Here is a 17,576-nt window from a genome sequence, read left to right on the forward strand (position 1 = left end):
GTACCAGCTCAGCAGCCCCTTTCTCTTCTCTCATAAATAAATGAAGTAGAAACTGAAATAACGTAAATATAAATTGCAAAGAAAATGACCGCTTAATGACTTTTTTTGTTTGTTCGTTCGTTCCAAGTGAGTAGAAAAGTTTAAAAAAAGAAAAGGTGTGTCGCTTTAAAAATGCTAATCGAGTCCCTTTCTTCGGGATTTGTCGTGACGTCACTTCCTGAGGAGCGCTTGCCTCCTACTTTTTGTTGGGACCTGGGAGAGAAAATTATCCCGCAGAGGCACCGAGGCGGAATAAAACAAGGAAAAGGAAGATTAGAAAACCAGAAGTCACAAAGTGCGGAAATGTCCGAGGCTTCTGTTTAGCCGACTGCGATGCAGGCGGGCGTCCTTTCACCGTGAATTCCCGCGAGGAGGTTTTTGTAAGTAGCCCATCATTCAGACGTCCTCGGATCCACAAGTGTCTGCTGGAGCAAGTGTACGTCGGCTCTGGGCGCTAAACGCGGCGTTCGTTTTGCTGTGCGGGGCGCGCCTGCCCGGTCGGAGTCGTACTTCTTAAGCGCGTTGGTGGCTAACGGTTAGCCCGCGCGGTATAACGAACGCACACCTGTTGCTTTTGCTTACACCAGGTACTTGGGGCCTTAACTGGGTAAGGTTACCGATAAAGCTAGGGCTAATTTGATTAATGTTGATCCAATGGATTTTTTAAAATTATTTTAGGTCTGTTTCGGACTTTTTTTTTTTTAGGAACTTTGGTTTACCGGGTGACCTGAAGTCACAGGAAAAAATAAAATAATTAAAAATACGCACACTTAAGGTCGATTACCGTTAGCAGCTGTTTCAGACTAAGTTAAAACGTAAACTCTAACTTTGTTTTGTCGTGTTTAACGTTACTTTGCCTTCTTGATGTCAAATAACATCGCACATATTTATTTTCTAGATTTATTGTTATATTAAAAAAAAGCCTTATCGATGAAATCCTCCCATCAGTCTTTATAATCTATTTGGGGATTCTGTTAGATGGAAAGAAAATCATCTGTTTGACACCAGGTACACGGTTACCTGCCGTCAGTAATTACAGCCCCACCTTATCAGTTCTGTTTTCTTGACTAAATGAGCAGCATAACTTCATACAAAGTGACATAAGCTGTATTTGAATATCAGATTTTTGACAGCTTAGCATAAAATGTGTCACCTGTGCAGCTGTACACCCTAACCAGAGGACACACCTGTTCAGTCACAGCTAAAAACCACTCAGGAGGCATCCTAGTCAGATGTCTGAAACACCTCAGCTGACTCCTTTCAGGTTGGAAGAGCAGTCATTCTACTTTGAGCTCCTCCCAACCCTGAAGTGACAGAGTTCCTCACCCGATCTCTACGGGAGAGCCCAAGCACCGTTCAGAGGAAGCTCATTTCCACTGATTCTACCTGCCATCTCATTCTTTCAACAGCTACTGGAAGTTGTGGCCATAGGGTGAGGTGTACGAACGTAGGTTGAGAGTGGGCACGCCACCGTGGTTAGGCTGACGGCCATGGCTCGACTACAGACCAACTGCACACAAAACTAATACAGTTTTACCTTAATTATTAAAAAAAAAAAATCTATACACTCTTTGATTTCAGGTGCGTACAGGTGCCCTTCCTCTCCCCCCGTCATGTTAAGTTTCCTGCGCAGGACGCTGGGGCGACGCTCCATCCGGAAACATGCAGAGAAAGCCCGGCTACGAGAAGCCCAGCGGGCCACAACGCACATCCCTGCAGCTGGGGATGCAACGTCTATCATCACCTGCCGTGTGTCTCTGCTGGATGGGACAGATGTCAGTGTTGATTTACCGGTAAGGAGTTTTTAAAGATACTTCCCATTGTGCCAGGAAAAGTCTGTCAGCTCCACATCGCACTCTCTTTTATAATTATGATCCTCATTAGAGCCTTTACGTCTTAGAGAATTTCGCTCGCTCTGCGCTCAGTCTTCTGTGAAACTATCAGAAACTGGTGGATGTTAAGTTTTGGGAACATATGCAGGCCTTCTCTGGGCTCCAGACCGGCTCCCAGTTTGTGGACTAGTTCAGGTACAGAGTCCTGATTTGTTCATGCAGGTTCCTGTTATTTCTGACCTTTATGATCAATAAAAATATGGTTTAAAAAAAATTATGCACCAATGCAAATCCTTACAAAGTAATTAACAACTTAACTGTTCAGATACAGGAAAACTTGCTGCTCTGCTACATGTGCTGCATACAGTGCTGAGTATATTATAAAACAGACTGAGAGCTACTCTGCTGGACAAACTATAATATAACACCATTTCTAAATTACCAAAAGTATATTTTTCTGCATTATTCTTCAGGGATGAGGAAAACTGGCAGCTTACAAGAGAAAATAGACAAATTTCCTGGGGGAAAAGAGCAAATTTACCAAAAAAAGAACTCTGAAAATAAGTGGTCCTATTATTATTAATTTTTTTAATTAAGTCAAGTAATATTTAAATTTTGATATTGAGTCGTATAGAAATTCATAAAACTTTGATCTTCTCGGATTATTGACTCATAAGAAATATTAGAAACAATGTTATAAAACCAACCAACTTTTACAGATGTGACAGAACAAAATAAAACTGTCCTGAACTAACAACACTGGTCACTATGTTGTTGCACACTGTTGAAGATAAGTGTGCGTCTGTGATAGGACAGATATTTAGGTTGATATCAGCGCTCTAAAAATGTACTTAGCAAGGCTGAATAGCACGTTACAAAAATAAAGAATGACCCATTAACCAGCGCGCATGTGAGAGAGTCTTGTTTTTGGACGCGTCCTGATCCTTGCTCATCCTTGAAATCGACACCTTGTTAATAATAGCATCTGAGTGAATCATTCTTTGTGACTAATTGCCTTCAGATGGGCTCTTGACATAAACGGTGTTCTTATGTGGTTATGAGCTGGAAAGTGAAAGCAGTGTACCAGTGACCACAGTGTGCCTGTGTCAGTGGAGCAGTCCTGTTAATCCTATGAAGCGCGTGCTCTCGTGCTCCTGATCACCTGTAATTCCATGATCCTCTCTGGAGAACACGCTCGGTCACATGACATGCTGGTCACCACTCCAGAACTCACTCCTCCCCTTTTTTCTCTTTATTCGTTTCACTTTATTGCCTCACAGACGAGCGCCTTGCTGCACAGTGATAGTGATTGCACTTCTAGGACAGTTTCCCCCTCGTGTGATTATTATTTTCCTGTCACTTCATGTTCTTCCTCCCGTGAGCCAAAACTCCAGTGAAGCCAGAAGCTTATCTTGAAAGCTGTCTTGTATAAATTCCAAGGAAAATGTGCTCGGGAGAAATCCTCCTCACTGTTACTGCCTGATTTCGCTCTCCCCGTTGTAGATGTTGTGGCTCAAACTGCCTGCTGCCAGCAGCAGTGCAGACCTCATTACAGGAATTTCTCATTTGCGAGCAGGAATGTGTTTTACTCAGCATATCTCACAGGTGATGTCACACATCTGAGCCCGTCCTCAGCCTGACCTGCCAAATCCTTAACGTGTAATCCCTCCTACCAGCTCAGTATTGTGCACATGAAGAGAGAGTGCCATTGTTTTCTTACTCGGTCCCTTAGAGGAATGTTATCTGCTTGGACGCGCTCTCTTGGCCTCTTGTTTCTGCTGGGGAATTGATGATTACAGGAATGTTACTACTCCAGCCTGTGCTTGCATTCATACATCTAGAAACTCAGACGTTTGGTGTGTGTGGAAAGCTTCTACAAATGCATTCCAGCAGGACCTTTTTCTTTATGTTGGGACTCTTTGTTTTTCCCCTCCCCAAGATATGCTTGTATGTAGCTTCTGCAAACACTCCCACCTTATCTTGGCGCACTCTCAATGATTGGGCAGCAGCAGACACACACTTGTTAACAGCCTTACTCAGTACTCTCCTCACTCGTTTAACTTCAGTTTGCAGTTACGATAATGTCCCCAGTTAGCTGAAATAGTTGTTTTTCAAAACAAGCAGCTCAATCTTGGTCTTGTTTGACTGTCAAACTTTTCTCCAGAAGGCGTTTGACTCGTGCTGTGTTCTTCTTGAACATCCTAATCCCTTTCCTGTCATCTGAGGGTGATTGTTTGGGTCTTCCTCCAGACTTTGTGGTCACACATCCAAATAAACTTGTAGTTAAGTGCAGTTGTTTGAACTGATGATCGTGGAATCTGCAGTTGTGCAGAAATGGCTTCAAGGGATCTTCCCAATGTGTAAATGCACAATTCTCATCCTTAGATTTTAGGCTACGTTCACTCTGCAGGTCTTGATGCTCAATTCAGATTTTTTTATTTTTTTGTCTGCTTGTTCACACTACAAATAAAATGCGACAGCAAACGCGCTCTAGTGTGAACGCTCAAAGCGGCGCATGCGCAAAAGAAGACGTCACACACAACGCGCTCAGTTTAGACCCAGAACAACAGTTTGACTGATGCACCTTAATATAAAGACTTGTTTCGGACTTTACGTTTCCCAATTTTGCTTTAAGTTATAAAGTTATTTTGTTATTTACATTTGGCCTAATAATGACCCTTGTTGCTGTTTTAGAGGAGCGCTGCTTCAAAGGATAGCTGCAGATTATACAGTACAAAGAAAATGTTCACGTTTCTCTAGAGCTGGGCGATATGAGATTTTTTCATATCACGATATGTTTTTTTCATTTCAGGCGATAACGATATCTATCACGATATCAGCCAAATAACTATATTTGTAAGATTTAAATGTGCCGTTGCTCACAAGTAAAATGTGAAATAATCAGCAGCTTGTTTTTATTTAAATATTTATTTCCCATAATAAGTTCAACAGGGTAGATGTACTTAAGGAACATGAGACTTTTTCAGATAAATAAAGGCAAATATTGCAAACTACACAAAAGGCAGCCGCTAAAGCGTTTAAGTTTCAAAATAGAACAAACGAAACAGACTAAACTGTCAATTCCACTTAGAAACAAAATATTAATTCTAAAAATAAATCTTAGTTTGTTTTACAGAAGAACAGACAAAACTGACTAACTTTTGTCAATATCAAATAAACTGAGAACTAAAAGGAAATTCTCAATCTCTCCTTGTTGTATAGCTGAGCTTTTCAAACAGTTTTAACAGTTACTTTAGTCTGACAAAAGCCGAATGACGAATTAGCGCTTCCAGTCAGAGACTGAGACTACGTCCACATGTACACGGGTATTTTTGAAAACGGAGATTTTCCGTTTTCGTTGTAAAAAATAATCCCGTCCACACATAAAGGCAGAAATGAAGGAAAACGCTGCTATGAACATGCCAAAGCAGCAGGTGGCGCTAGATTCCTAACCGTGCAGAAATGTTGGCCAATCAGAAGTCTAGAAGCCTCGGTGGGAAAAAGTAAACAAAGCTGGGGCATAGAAGCAGAACCGAGTCGTATGTGTGGAGGGACAGTAACTGTGTGTATATGTAAGCATTTAAACACTGCAGAGAGTAGAATTAACAGTATTGTAGAAATTCATTTCACCGAAACAATAACGTGGCGCACAGTGTGACGCATGCACCAGTTTATTGTATTTCCAGACTTGCTTTCGGCACAATTTACAGTGCACGCTACTCTGTTTTTTGTCAGACTTGAAATAGCCGAAATACCTTCACACTACGGAACTTCTATGGCTCTTCCGTTCGACAATCTCTCCGGCGTTGGAACCATCATCTGTTTTCTCTTCGGTCACGCTCGGTTGATTTTTCTAGTCGGCACACTCATTTCCTCCATTACGCGCTGGCTGCTTCCCAAACAAACACACGTGCGGCTTGGCACTTGTGCTGTATGTAACAAGTCACGCGACGTGACGGTGCGGCTGTGATTGGTTCGGCTCTGCGCTACTTAATTTGGATTGGCTGATTTTTTATTTATTTTTTTTTTTTTAAGAGGACAAGAGCGGCGAGGTCTATCGCGATAGCTTAATTTCTCTATCGAGTAAAAGTTATATCGCGATACATATCGTTATCGTTCTATCGCCCAGCTCTACGTTTCTCCAACGTCGTCTTCTCAACAGTTTCACTGGATGGACAGGAAGCGTTCACGATGCCTTCTCCGGCGCTGATAGTTGGCGTCTGTCTTGTGTCAGTGACGTAAAAGACGGATTTAATGCGACCTGACCATCAAACAGCAGCCGCTTTATAAAACATCAGATATGTATCGGATTCAGGACCACATACGAAAGTGGCCCAGATCGGATTTGAAAATACCGGATTTATGCCGTTCAAACTGTCATAGCATGATCGGATATGGGTCAGAAAAGTTGGATTTGAAGCGCTTTCGCCTGCAGTGTGAACGTAGCCTTAGAGTTCCTTAGACTTTCCTGTTGTTCGGGAAGGTCCAAGGTCAATCTAATGACCACACTCATCGGATTGGTCAGTCCAGTAAGTGCTGTCAAACAAATCCTCTTCATTATGTTGACAAAGAGAAGCTGCCAGTTGTCGTCAGTCACAATATTAACTTCTCATCAACTTAAAAACACTGTAGAAAGTTCAGCACTGCTTATTAATATACATTATTGTTTATTTAAGATGTATGCTGTACAATAATTTCACCCAGAGAATGAACAGTTAAAAGAAATGATTGTAGCCTCTGTAAACGTCTGGTCACAGCTGTAGTGGATGACTCTGGCAGCTTTGCTAGCAATCCAGCTTAGCCTTCTGTGGTACTCGTGACACAGATCTGCTGATGATTAATTTTCAGAGTCAATTTTTTTTTTTTAATCATCAATTTTTATCATTGAAGTTGGAACATTTGTTTACAAAGCAAGCACAGACGCAGGCTATCAGTGTGTTAGTCCCAGCAGTCTTTTCTTTCGTGTCTGCTTCATATCTCATCCTGCTTTAATTAGATGTCATAGACGTCTCCCCTCTGTGCTCTGTCAGTGGTCCTGCCCTTCACTACTTTAAAGCCTGCCTAGTGTAGAGCAGTACCTGTTGACAGACGCTGAGGTGCTGCTGAAACTGGGGGTCTTTCTGATAACCTCATAATAAGCTGTGTCTCACCGGTGGGTTTGTCACTACAAAGTTATGCAGTTTTTCTAAGTGTAGTCATCAGAAAGATTAGTAAAGATTTGGAATAACAGGGATTTTCCAATTAATCAGTTTGAGACACAGTCTGTGTTACCTTCTGTGACTGAACTCGAGTCCTGTGATTTTTGATCATTTGGATCACACAAATATCCGCTACGTTGGAGCTCATTACTCCCCAATAAAATTAAAAATAATTTCATTACAGTGCTGGTAATTTTATTTTGACTCTGACTAAAGCCTCGTTGGGGGATGCCCAATGTACTGTGTATGAAAAACTGAATAATAATGAAAGTTACTAAGAATACAAAAGTGTATTTTAAGGGGTTACGGAAGCACAATTAAAACGTTGTGATGTTCAGAGAGGACCTTTTTGTATTTGCCAGAAGCTGTGTGTGTGTGTGTGTGTGTGTGTGTGTGTGTGTGTGTGTGTGTGTGTGTGTGTGTGTGTGTGTGTGTGAATGCATGCAGAGTTTATTTATCAGTTTTAATTTGACGAGATCAAGATGAAAGAGAATTTTCCCGCCTTGCAGCAGAGCCCTACTGGGAAGTGTTGGCACAATGTTTAGTTAAAAGAACTTAAAGAAAACTTGTTTCCTGTCGCTTTGGGAAGCCTTGATGGTTTGGAGAGGCTGTTGTTTTCCTTTGTTGTTCTATGCTGTTTGAACTGTTTCTCCTACGCTGCCAGCAGCACAGGGAGCTGGACTTTCATTATATTTCATACCAACAGTGTGAGCGCACAGAGTGAAGCAGAGCGAGGTTTAGGAGCAAACGCTTCAGCTTTCAGCCTCCAGATGTCTGCGTTTCAGACACTGTTAATAATACGCATGTTACACAGTTCAAGATTCGTTTCTGGAGTTTTATGGTTCAGTAAAACTTAAGTTCTGAAATGAATCGAGATCTGAAATTGGGAATTTAGCACCAGGAGGTGTTGTGTAAGCGCTAAAAATTAACCATGTTGTTGGTGTTGTAACTTTAATGGTTAACTTAAGAAGTGGCTGAATCACAGACAGTTTTTCACTTTGGAGTTTTTACTCTCAAAGAGGAGAACTTTACACTCATAAGCACACGTGCTCAGAAAGTGTTGGCCGTCTTTGGATCTACCATCATCACATTCTCAATGATGAAGTCTAACAAACCCAGATACACAAACTCTCCCAGTGACCGCACTGAACCTGACTTTCATGCACTTAAAGCCCAAAACAGACCAGATTTCTCTCACTGAGTGAGAACTAAAAGGGAAGTAGCTGAAGTAAGTAACAAGAAGCAAGACAGCAATAGCACTTTGTATTAAAAAAGCCTTTGAAATTTTACAAAGCATGCACGTGCACACAACAGTCCCAGTTTGTCATGTGGACTCTTGGGGAAAATGAACTGCCCGCCCTGCTGCAGAGGCCTCATTAACAGAACCTGCAGCTGCCCTTTTAACCACTCGGTCAGCTTTCAGGTTTGTGTGACAGGAGTGTTGGTTAGCTGTTGTTGCTCTCTGCATTTATACTGTGCCGGCCATCGAAGCAGCAGCTCCGCTGCCTCCTGGCCCTCTCTTCGTCCCGGTCTGCCTTTGCAGACTTCTCACAGTGAAGGCTCTATGGTAGAGTCTAAAGCTGACCAATTTTGCTATAATTGAGCAGCCCTACTTCACAGCTGAGGATAATAATGACAGAAGACCTTTGGACAAAGAGCGGGCTGGATTGTAAACGGCTTCATCACTCATAATCGTATGATTTTACGATGCTTGTAAATGAACGTTTATATTAGAAAACTAGCAAAAAATCCCTTCTTTGCATCTCTAATTTTAATCTGCTCTGTATTTCACTCACAGCTGTTTGTAAGAGGCTCTCTGTGCTCCTGCTGTCAAGTGTCTGTGCGTCACACATTCATTTGCATTGTATAAAACAGTGATTTTTTTTTTTTTTTTTTAAACATTTTGAGCTTAAGGTGTAACAAAGGGAAACCAAAAATAAAGCTAAACCTGTATTCATATTAGTCCCTTCTTCTCCTCTCTGCTAGCGTATGCCCTCCATGCATCACCTTAACGTGGCTTTAGGTTCAGACCCAGTCCTCCTTTGAAGTTCTCTACATCTCTCTCATGGTGGTGTTTCAGTGTCGGTCTGGTTTGCTTGGTGACATATTCGCATCCCAAGTCAGACTTAAGCTAAAGCAGACTAACATTTCTACCACCTGAGCAGTGTGGATTGGCTCAGTGGACAGAGGTGCCCTTCGACTCACAGTAAAAAAAAAAATCTCAGATCACTATAGTGTGTTTTAACACATCAACTGGGAACCAGTGGTATAAACATCTGGCACCAGGTGTCAGCTTAGACATACAGTAACTTAGGAAATGCTGTGTGTCCCTTCTCAATGCTTCCTGGTTTCCTTTATTCTTGTGAGACGTCCGAGTGGCTGGAAATACACCCTGAATAGGATCCACACCTCACAGGTTTACCATCTCTGGTTCTTATATGTAAGACCACCCCAGGCCAAAGGATCCTTCCCTTTTGGACGTTTATTCCCTTCTGTTTTGTTTACACCACTGCCACCAGTTACCCCACCCTATCACCTACACTGACCTTCTTTTGTGTGTAGCACCAGAGAAAAGGTCAAGCCCATGGATGCTTTTTGAATGGAGTATTTAAGAGTAGACTAAATTTACATGCATGCAAATGCTCGAATCGTGTTTTTCTTTCTAAAATAACCCCGTAACCCTTCTACTCATCTTAGATATTGTTTCCTTTTTATGGACACATCGCTCCCCCGGCTGCTTGGTTGGACTCGTACTGCAGTAGTTGATATTGGTTAAAGACTTTTGTTGTCATTAAACAATCTGAGCGTCTCAGAGGGAGAACTGTGTGCTCACAGGGAGGCAGAAAGACTGCAAAGACTCTAACAATGCCACACACACACACACACACACACACACACACAATGAGTCCTTTGTGCTCCCTCTCCCAGGGTACTGTAGGGGTGCGGTATGCCTCGTCAGCTATGCCAGCTAGCATGGGGCCAGCCCCCTGTGCTGCCCAGGAGCTCTCTTGGGGGGGGGGTGTGTGTGTGTGTGTGTGTGAGAGAGAGAGAGAGATCGAGGCAATCCTGCTTAAGCTTTTTACTTAGTTCTTAAACACTTCACCCATTTCTGGAAATAACATTTTGCACATAGTTGTGCCGTTATAGCCTCAGAAAGAATGTCATGTAACTGGTTTGGTTGCATGAAGTGAGATAAATTGGAAACTCTAGGCCTAGTATGTTAGAAACAATGTTACCTGGCACATGGAAAAGTACTGTGGCATCCAGGGAACGTTTTAACTAAAAAGGCTTGTGCTCCAGTAACCGGGGGTGGTGAAACCTGGTAAACAGCTGAAACTGCACCTGTTTGATCAAATAATTCCTACTTTCTTATTATGGACGAACAGACGCTGCCAGCTCGATCAGGCAGTGGTGACCGATTGGTACCGATTTTATAGGCTGATTCTAAACTCCTGAACACTAGAGGACTATGAGAACTGTGGAGCTGCAGATTGATCTCGGATGCACACAAAGCTTCTGTCATGAGATGTGACTGCTCCTCATGGAAATGTGAGACTGAGAGGAGAGCGGTGTATATTTGAGATATTTCCCAGTCCCAACGTGAACGCAGGCAGTGACTGGTACGGCCTCGTCAGAGAGGGCAACACCTATTCAGCTTCTGACAGCTTAACATTTTCTCTAATCTCTTCCACACAAGTCAGAATGTATTCCAGGGAATTATATTATTTCCCATAAAAAATTTTCCAGAGCTGCAGGCATTGCAAAGACTGATCAAATAATCAGTTTTATCATTTATAAACTTCTTGGAGGCCGAGGCAACCCTAACTTTCATTAATGTGCTGAAACAAGAGCACTGAAGTCTTCTCTTTCATGTGTTTGCCTCTACAGAAAAAAGCCAAAGGCGAGGAGCTGTTTGAACAGATCATGTACCATCTGGACATTGTTGAGAAAGACTACTTTGGAATACGCTTCATGGACTCGGCACAAGTTCCAGTAAGCATGGAGGGTGTCTTGTGACTCTGTACTGGTTGTTTTTTGTTTATTTATTAATAAAAAAATTTAATGCCTGACTAAATCTGCAGACTTCCTGTTAATACTTAAAGTTAACATTTTTCCCCCATTACAGATATTGGATTGATGCATAGAAAGTAAATGTTTACACACTGTTTGTTTACTTTTCTAACTTTTAGCACTTATGTTATGGAGAAATATACATCTTATTGTATTTGTTGGGTAAGGAGTTCATTTTAATTTATGACTGTATTATAGTAAATATCAAAAATTTAAATATCTGTTCTTTATCTGTATGTCGCTGCCGTATAATTCTGTGTCATGCTTTTATTTGATATGATACCAAGTGTCTCTGACAGTCGTGTTTTAGCCACATATCCCACATTACTGCTCTCCCAGGAAAGGTTGAGACACAGACTTTCACTTTCAGGGCTTAAAGGCTCGGTCCACTCTGGGAGTCGGGCTGTCCTCTTACACAAACAGTTTGAAGTCATCGGTCTCTCGGGGACTCTGTTCCTTCACTGGGAAACTCAAAGGCAGGCAAACAGGAGGCAGGTTTAGAGCGCTGGGAGAGGGAGGGCTGCAATAAGGAATGTGGGGGAGAGAGATGAGAGAGTGCTGTTCCTCTGTTATCTATCTCTGTCTCTGACATGGACACAGACGCCTCCCTCTCTCTCTAACATAGTTCATGCCTCGCAGAGCCTGAACTTCTAAGAAGAAACCTCGAAGAACAGCGCACTTATTAACCAATTAACTCAAGTGGTCGCTTTGTATCAGTTGACCACACCAGTGCTTTGTTTCTATGTTCAATAAAGGCGCATGTATAGTAATGTTGCTGTTGGCTTTCATGTTAGTTTTGCTAAACCTTGCTGTGTTGATTTAATTGTTGTTGCTTTGTATTCTTTCAGCATTGGCTCGATGTCACAAAAAGTATCAAGAAACAAGTGAAAAGTGAGTATTGCAGCCCAAACACATTGATCCCTGTGTGAAGAGCATGTTTACGTTTTTGGAAGAGAAACTCACCAGCTGGGATTCTCCAGCCGACATCACAAATGGATTTCTTTGAAATGTTAGAGGCCAATACGACTGTGTTCATGTGACTAACACGAGGCACACATTACACGCTATTGTGTTATTAAATTTCATAAATATCTTTTTTAAATTTTTCCATTTAGTTGGCCCTCCTTACTGCCTTCACATGAGAGTCAAGTTCTACTCCTCAGAGCCGAACAACCTGCACGAGGAGCTCACCAGGTGGGCTTAGACACCCACACCTGCATTTCTTTCCTCTCATTTTAAAATCCCACTGTAGTGAACTTTAAAGGAAGTTTTGCCACGCACCACTCAGAAGGGTGAAATATCTGATAATTTCCTTCTGCTTTCTTTCAGATATCTTTTTGTGTTGCAGCTGAAACAAGACCTCCTCAGTAGCAAGTATGTAACTTCTGTTTCTTGCGCACACTTTTAAGCGTTGGCATGTTTTAAGTTGTCAGGTGTTAAGAATGATGCCTGTTCCCATATTTGTTCTTTACATTCTGAGGTTTCTTCTGCTTGTTCAGAGCAGAAAATGATCAGCATTTTTCAGCCTCTCTGCTCGAGCTCTCAAAGCATTTTTATACAACATGTCTCATTCACGTGGGAACACTTCCCTGACAGCTGTTAATACAGCTGTGCTGTAACTGTTTGGTAACTAAACAATCCTGCACTGTAGCCTTTGAATTTAAGTAAGAAGCTTTATTAGTTACCAAGGCGTGGACAGCTTTTCAGTCAGGAATGAAAGTTGGAACGTTTGGCTTACTGAAAGGACACGGAGACATTTACATAGGACTTAGCTGCATTTATTTAAAGGTCAAACTACGTTAGGTTTTTACTTCTGCTTCAAAAAAACGCTCAGTGTGCTCTGCAGACTGTCCTCAGTCATAGTTTCTAAACTCTGACTAGTTAAAATGAACTTGTCCTGCTCAGATGTGATCCGATGTTGGGTTTGCAGTTTTTACCTTGTAAGCTTAACGTTGGGTTACCGAGGAGTTTGTTATTAACAACAGCTCGTCAAACAAGTAAATTCACTGAGTAAGAGAGATGTTGGCAGCGTGGGGGGAACGTCTACAAATCTCTATAGTTTACACAGATCTGAGGAGACACTCGACTGTTGAACTCTGGCTAATGTGTTTAAATGTGAATCCTTTGTGTTGGTTTTCTTTGCCCTCTAACCTTCAGAGCCTTACAGGATTGTATATTGACCTGCTGGTCATTGGAGTGTAGATGCCTTCATTCAGTCATTAAATAGAGATTAAAATATGGAATTCTGATTTCCTCTTTATGGAAGGGAACCTGCAGGCTTGAGCTTCATGGGTTTCACTACGATTCATTTTTGCACGTCTGTGTTTTTAGGCTCGAATGTCCGTTTGACACAGCGGTGGAGTTGGCTGCCTTCTCACTACAGGGTAAGCACATCAGTGTTTCACACACAGCTTATGTTTTATGTAGCTGGTGATTGTTCTGGTCTGGAGATTCGGCTTAGAAAGTCAGTGCAGCCAGATCTTACAGCAGCTGGAGAACTTTAGTCCATGCAAACTAAACGAGGCTGCAGAGCTGTAGCCTCAAATGCTAACTTGGTGTTCTTGGTGAGGTTGTGTGCCAACGAGGCTCTCACATCACAGATGCGTATCTGGAACCAGTCATGGCAGTCTTTGACTTACACTCTGAGCTCCTACCTTCACACACCTGCAGTAGCTGTTTCATAAGTCCAGTGTTTACCTGCAATGAGCCATTTCAGAGGTGCTGCAGAGGAGCAAAGACTGAGTCGCTGGAGACATTTATGGAATGGGCTTGCGTGCACCAACCCTTGTGTGCTCACACTTACACATGGTCATTGTGGGTAAATGCCAGCTCATTAGTGCTCGATCCTCTTCTGTGGCCCCCTAATCCAGCACCCTTTCTGCCTTCTCCCTGCCCCTCAGCTGAGCTTTCTAGCTTTATCTTCAACTTTTTCACATTTCTGTTGTTGGTCCACGTTTAGGGATAGGCTAAAGTTATATTTTCTCCCCCTTTATCCCGAGGCTTAGCTCACAGCTGGACTAGCTAAACAATGAAGATCACAAACCTGAGCTGCTTCTGTGTATCCAAACACTGAAGCCGTAATCACGACTCTTTCTTTCCCTTCTCTCAATTTTTCTGTGTGATGGTTTATTTCTTATGCTGGCAGCTGGAAATACCCGTTACCTCATTGGAGACTTTTAGGTGGGTGATTCAGTATAAAACCAGTTAAATCTGAGGAATTCATGCACACAGTAGTGTTCAGAAGTCTCGAGCAACCCCTCATTTCTTTATGTTTTGCTTCCATGGAGCCAGACTTTCCTGTAATTTTCAAAGTGCTCTTTCTTTGGAAGATGGCTGCTTTTTCCTCTCTCTTTCAGTCCAATCCTTGTACCCGACCGTTTTCAGGGAAATGCTTTTGTTTAAGCCGCGTAACTGACCTCTAAATCATCCAGGCACTCAAAGACCCCTAACTCAGTGTTGTGCCTACACATAAGAGGAAACATAGCAAAGAACCAATTTTAAATTTGATTATTGTCTTTGTTACAAGCAGCCGGCCACAGAAACTCGGCATTTATTCTCTTCCTCAGTTAAGAAAATGGTAAAGATAACACAGACTGGCATAAAACAGTACTTTTGCACCGTCAATGTGATTTCCAGAGAGCTGTTTGCTGAAAACGTGGCAGCAAACAGAAGATGACGTGAACAGTATGTGAAAGTCAAGTTCTTAAGGACACAGGACCTGAGAGATGCATCTGGAGCTTCATCTGATCCATGTACGGAAATGGTTTCAGTGGGCGATCAAGCAATTGTGCAAACTCTCTTCATGCCTTAAATACTGTGTTTCCATGTATGTTTGCACAGTCTATAAATTGTTGTACCCATTTCCTATTTTTCTAGAAAAATATAAAGAACAGATTTATTTTTATCCCTTCTAAGCCCATCGGAGCGTGCACGCTCTTATTTGTGTAACTATTTTTAATTCCCAGTAGAAGTGCAACCACATAAGCTAGCGCTATAATTTCTTTTGCATATGAAACCAGAGGAGTTGCACTTGCATATCATGCAATCAACTTGTCCCAGGTGGCAGTTTCCTTCCACATATGGCTTTCCAAAAATTGTGTAAAAAGTGCTGGCAACAACAAAAACACACTCCACAAACACGCTTTGCCGATCCGATCAGCTGTTCATAGCACTCCCTACGTCGGAATAAATATCAGGGCGAACTATCGCATGTCCGCCATTACCTGCCATAACTGGAAGTGATGTCATTTTTCATGGGAAAGTTTTTTTTTTTTTTTTCCATTACAGGGCCTTTCAAAGGTTAACTGGTGTTTTTGAAAGTCATGCTTGACTTTATGGCTTTTTGTATAGTTTCTGAGAGGCTTAATTCCACTGGTGGAAATAGTTTATTTTGATGAACATGCTATTATTATATTTATTTTGTTTTTCCTGCAGTTTATAAAAATTGGTGTATCTCAAAAATGAAACTATGAAAACACTCAAAATACATTTCCTGTGGCTGGAAACTATTTTGGGCAACTTTTTTGCATTTACAGTTTTGATGGATAAACCTGAAATTTCTGTAACTAGAAATGTGCGTTTACAAAAACATGTTTTTATGTAGTTACTATGGACTTCATGCATACATATTATTAAAATTTGGGATGTAATGGTTGTATTGATGTATAGCAACTTGAAATGTTTGGTAAAATGCTGAATGGGGGGGGATATTCCATCATTAACTGTAAAGATGCGTCTGTGTGTTTGCAGCCGAGTTGGGCGACTGTGATCCATTAGAACACAATTTGGATCTCGTGTCAGAGTTTCGCTTCATGCCTGAGCAGACAGAGGAGATGGAGCTGGCTATATATAACACATGGAAGGAGTGCAGGTAAGTGTTTCGTTGTTACTGAGGTAGTGTGTTTATGAGCACAGGTAGAAAGTCATGTAATGGCCACGCTGCCATATACGCCAAACATCTTAGGACTGCACTTTCATTTTTTTTATTTAATTCGCACAAAGTTGTTTTAAATCACAACCGAAGGTAAAGACCCGACGATTAAAGAGATCCCCAACAACCAGATGAGTCCACAGCTGGTTTGGGGGATGAGGAGGCAAAGGGAAAGCACATGAAGCGGTGGCAGGGAAGGAGGGGAGTGTAGTCTGATGCATGCGTTTCCTCCTCACCTTTTTCAGAGGTCAGACACCAGCCCAGGCTGAGATCAACTACCTGAATAAAGCAAAGTGGCTCGAAATGTACGGGGTGGACATGCATATGGTGAAGGTAAGTGACACGGTCTTTCTGTACCGTTTACACACACATCAAGCACACGTAGGATCCCAAACAGGAAGTGCCCTTGATGAAAGACAGGAAGAGAAAGGAATGTGCATCGCAACATTAGCATATGATAAGATCATAATGTGAGCTCTTTGATGTGTCTTCTTTCTTCTCCCTTCCTGTCTTTTCATCACTTCTGCCCTGCAGGCTCGAGATGGTAACGAGTACAGCCTGGGCCTGACACCCACTGGAGTTCTGGTGTTTGAAGGACAAACTAAGATCGGCCTTTTCTTCTGGTACGTTTCATTCGGACCTAATTCACTTTTTTTTTTTTTTCTTTTCATGCTTTATAGACATAATATTTTGTCCTGCCTTCCTGTGTGACTGTCTTAGGCCCAAGATCACTCGTCTGGATTTCAAGAAGAGCAAACTGACGCTTGTGGTCGTGGAGGATGATGATCAGGTGATCACGAGCGCACACACACGATGCACACATGACGGGCAGCAGACCGTGGAGAATACGGAGTAGACGGGCAGTATCTTCTTAATGTTAATAGAAACAAAGTAAAACCAGGTGTAAAAAAAAAAAAAGTTTAACTCCTGTGCTTACAAGACTAAATTAAATTCAAAATATAGATAAAATGTCTTTAACACCTGCAGTGTGATCACATTATTCAGCACATCAGGTGCGAGCAGGTGTTTTTGTGTGTGCGTTAGGCTGCAAAGTCTCCATTACAGTGGCTGTTCTGAGTTTTTCACTCTGAGTCATAATAAACTCAAATAAAACCGAATTTAAAAAAAAAAACCTTTAATGAAACTAAACAGAAGTGAAAAAAAATCAAAATGAAATAAGAATAAAAGCTAATTTAACAAAATTCAAACCTTGTATTAACTCTAGTTGCTGCACGTTTGCTCCTGTTTGAATGAGCTTTTATCATTTTTCTCAGCTGGTCTGGTTGAAGTAAATTAGAAAATACCAGACGCTATAAAAGCTAAACTTTGCAGCTGTAACTCTACACTGTTCGATCTCATGAAACTCACTGAACACATCTAATGTGTCAGCTTCCACAAAGAAACACAAATCAGGATGAATTTCAGCATTTTGAGAAAAGTTCATCTTACAGTGTAAAATCATTTTCTAAGACCTTTCAGAAAATTCCAACAAACAACATTTTTTGT

General features: G+C 41.7%; 1 protein-coding gene across 4 annotated transcripts in view; it reads left to right on the top strand.

Moving 5' to 3' along the window:
* The first annotated feature begins 215 nt into the window (after positions 1-215).
* The window catches only part of epb41l5 (erythrocyte membrane protein band 4.1 like 5), a 36,644-nt gene continuing 19,283 nt past the window's right edge, over positions 216-17,576 (top strand). For 3 of the 4 annotated variants that reach the window (XM_086266548.1, XM_086266552.1, XM_086266550.1), the window contains exons 1-11: positions 216-419; positions 1,621-1,832; positions 10,958-11,062; positions 11,989-12,031; positions 12,256-12,334; positions 12,470-12,514; positions 13,472-13,524; positions 15,890-16,010; positions 16,316-16,403; positions 16,605-16,693; positions 16,791-16,860. In XM_086266548.1, coding sequence (XP_086122674.1) covers positions 1,653-1,832; positions 10,958-11,062; positions 11,989-12,031; positions 12,256-12,334; positions 12,470-12,514; positions 13,472-13,524; positions 15,890-16,010; positions 16,316-16,403; positions 16,605-16,693; positions 16,791-16,860 — 873 coding nt within the window. In that variant the 5' untranslated portion in view covers positions 216-419; positions 1,621-1,652. The remainder of the gene's footprint in view (positions 420-1,620; positions 1,833-10,957; positions 11,063-11,988; positions 12,032-12,255; positions 12,335-12,469; positions 12,515-13,471; positions 13,525-15,889; positions 16,011-16,315; positions 16,404-16,604; positions 16,694-16,790; positions 16,861-17,576) is intronic. The other variant, XM_086266551.1, reaches the window with a different exon arrangement.

The sequence above is a fragment of the Aulonocara sp. 'chitande type north' Nkhata Bay genome, linkage group LG16 (assembly GCF_057382095.1).
Source record: "Aulonocara sp. 'chitande type north' Nkhata Bay isolate Kocher_YH1m ecotype deep benthic linkage group LG16, A_spYH_male_GT1.1, whole genome shotgun sequence".
Taxonomy (NCBI): domain Eukaryota; kingdom Metazoa; phylum Chordata; class Actinopteri; order Cichliformes; family Cichlidae; genus Aulonocara; species Aulonocara sp. 'chitande type north' Nkhata Bay.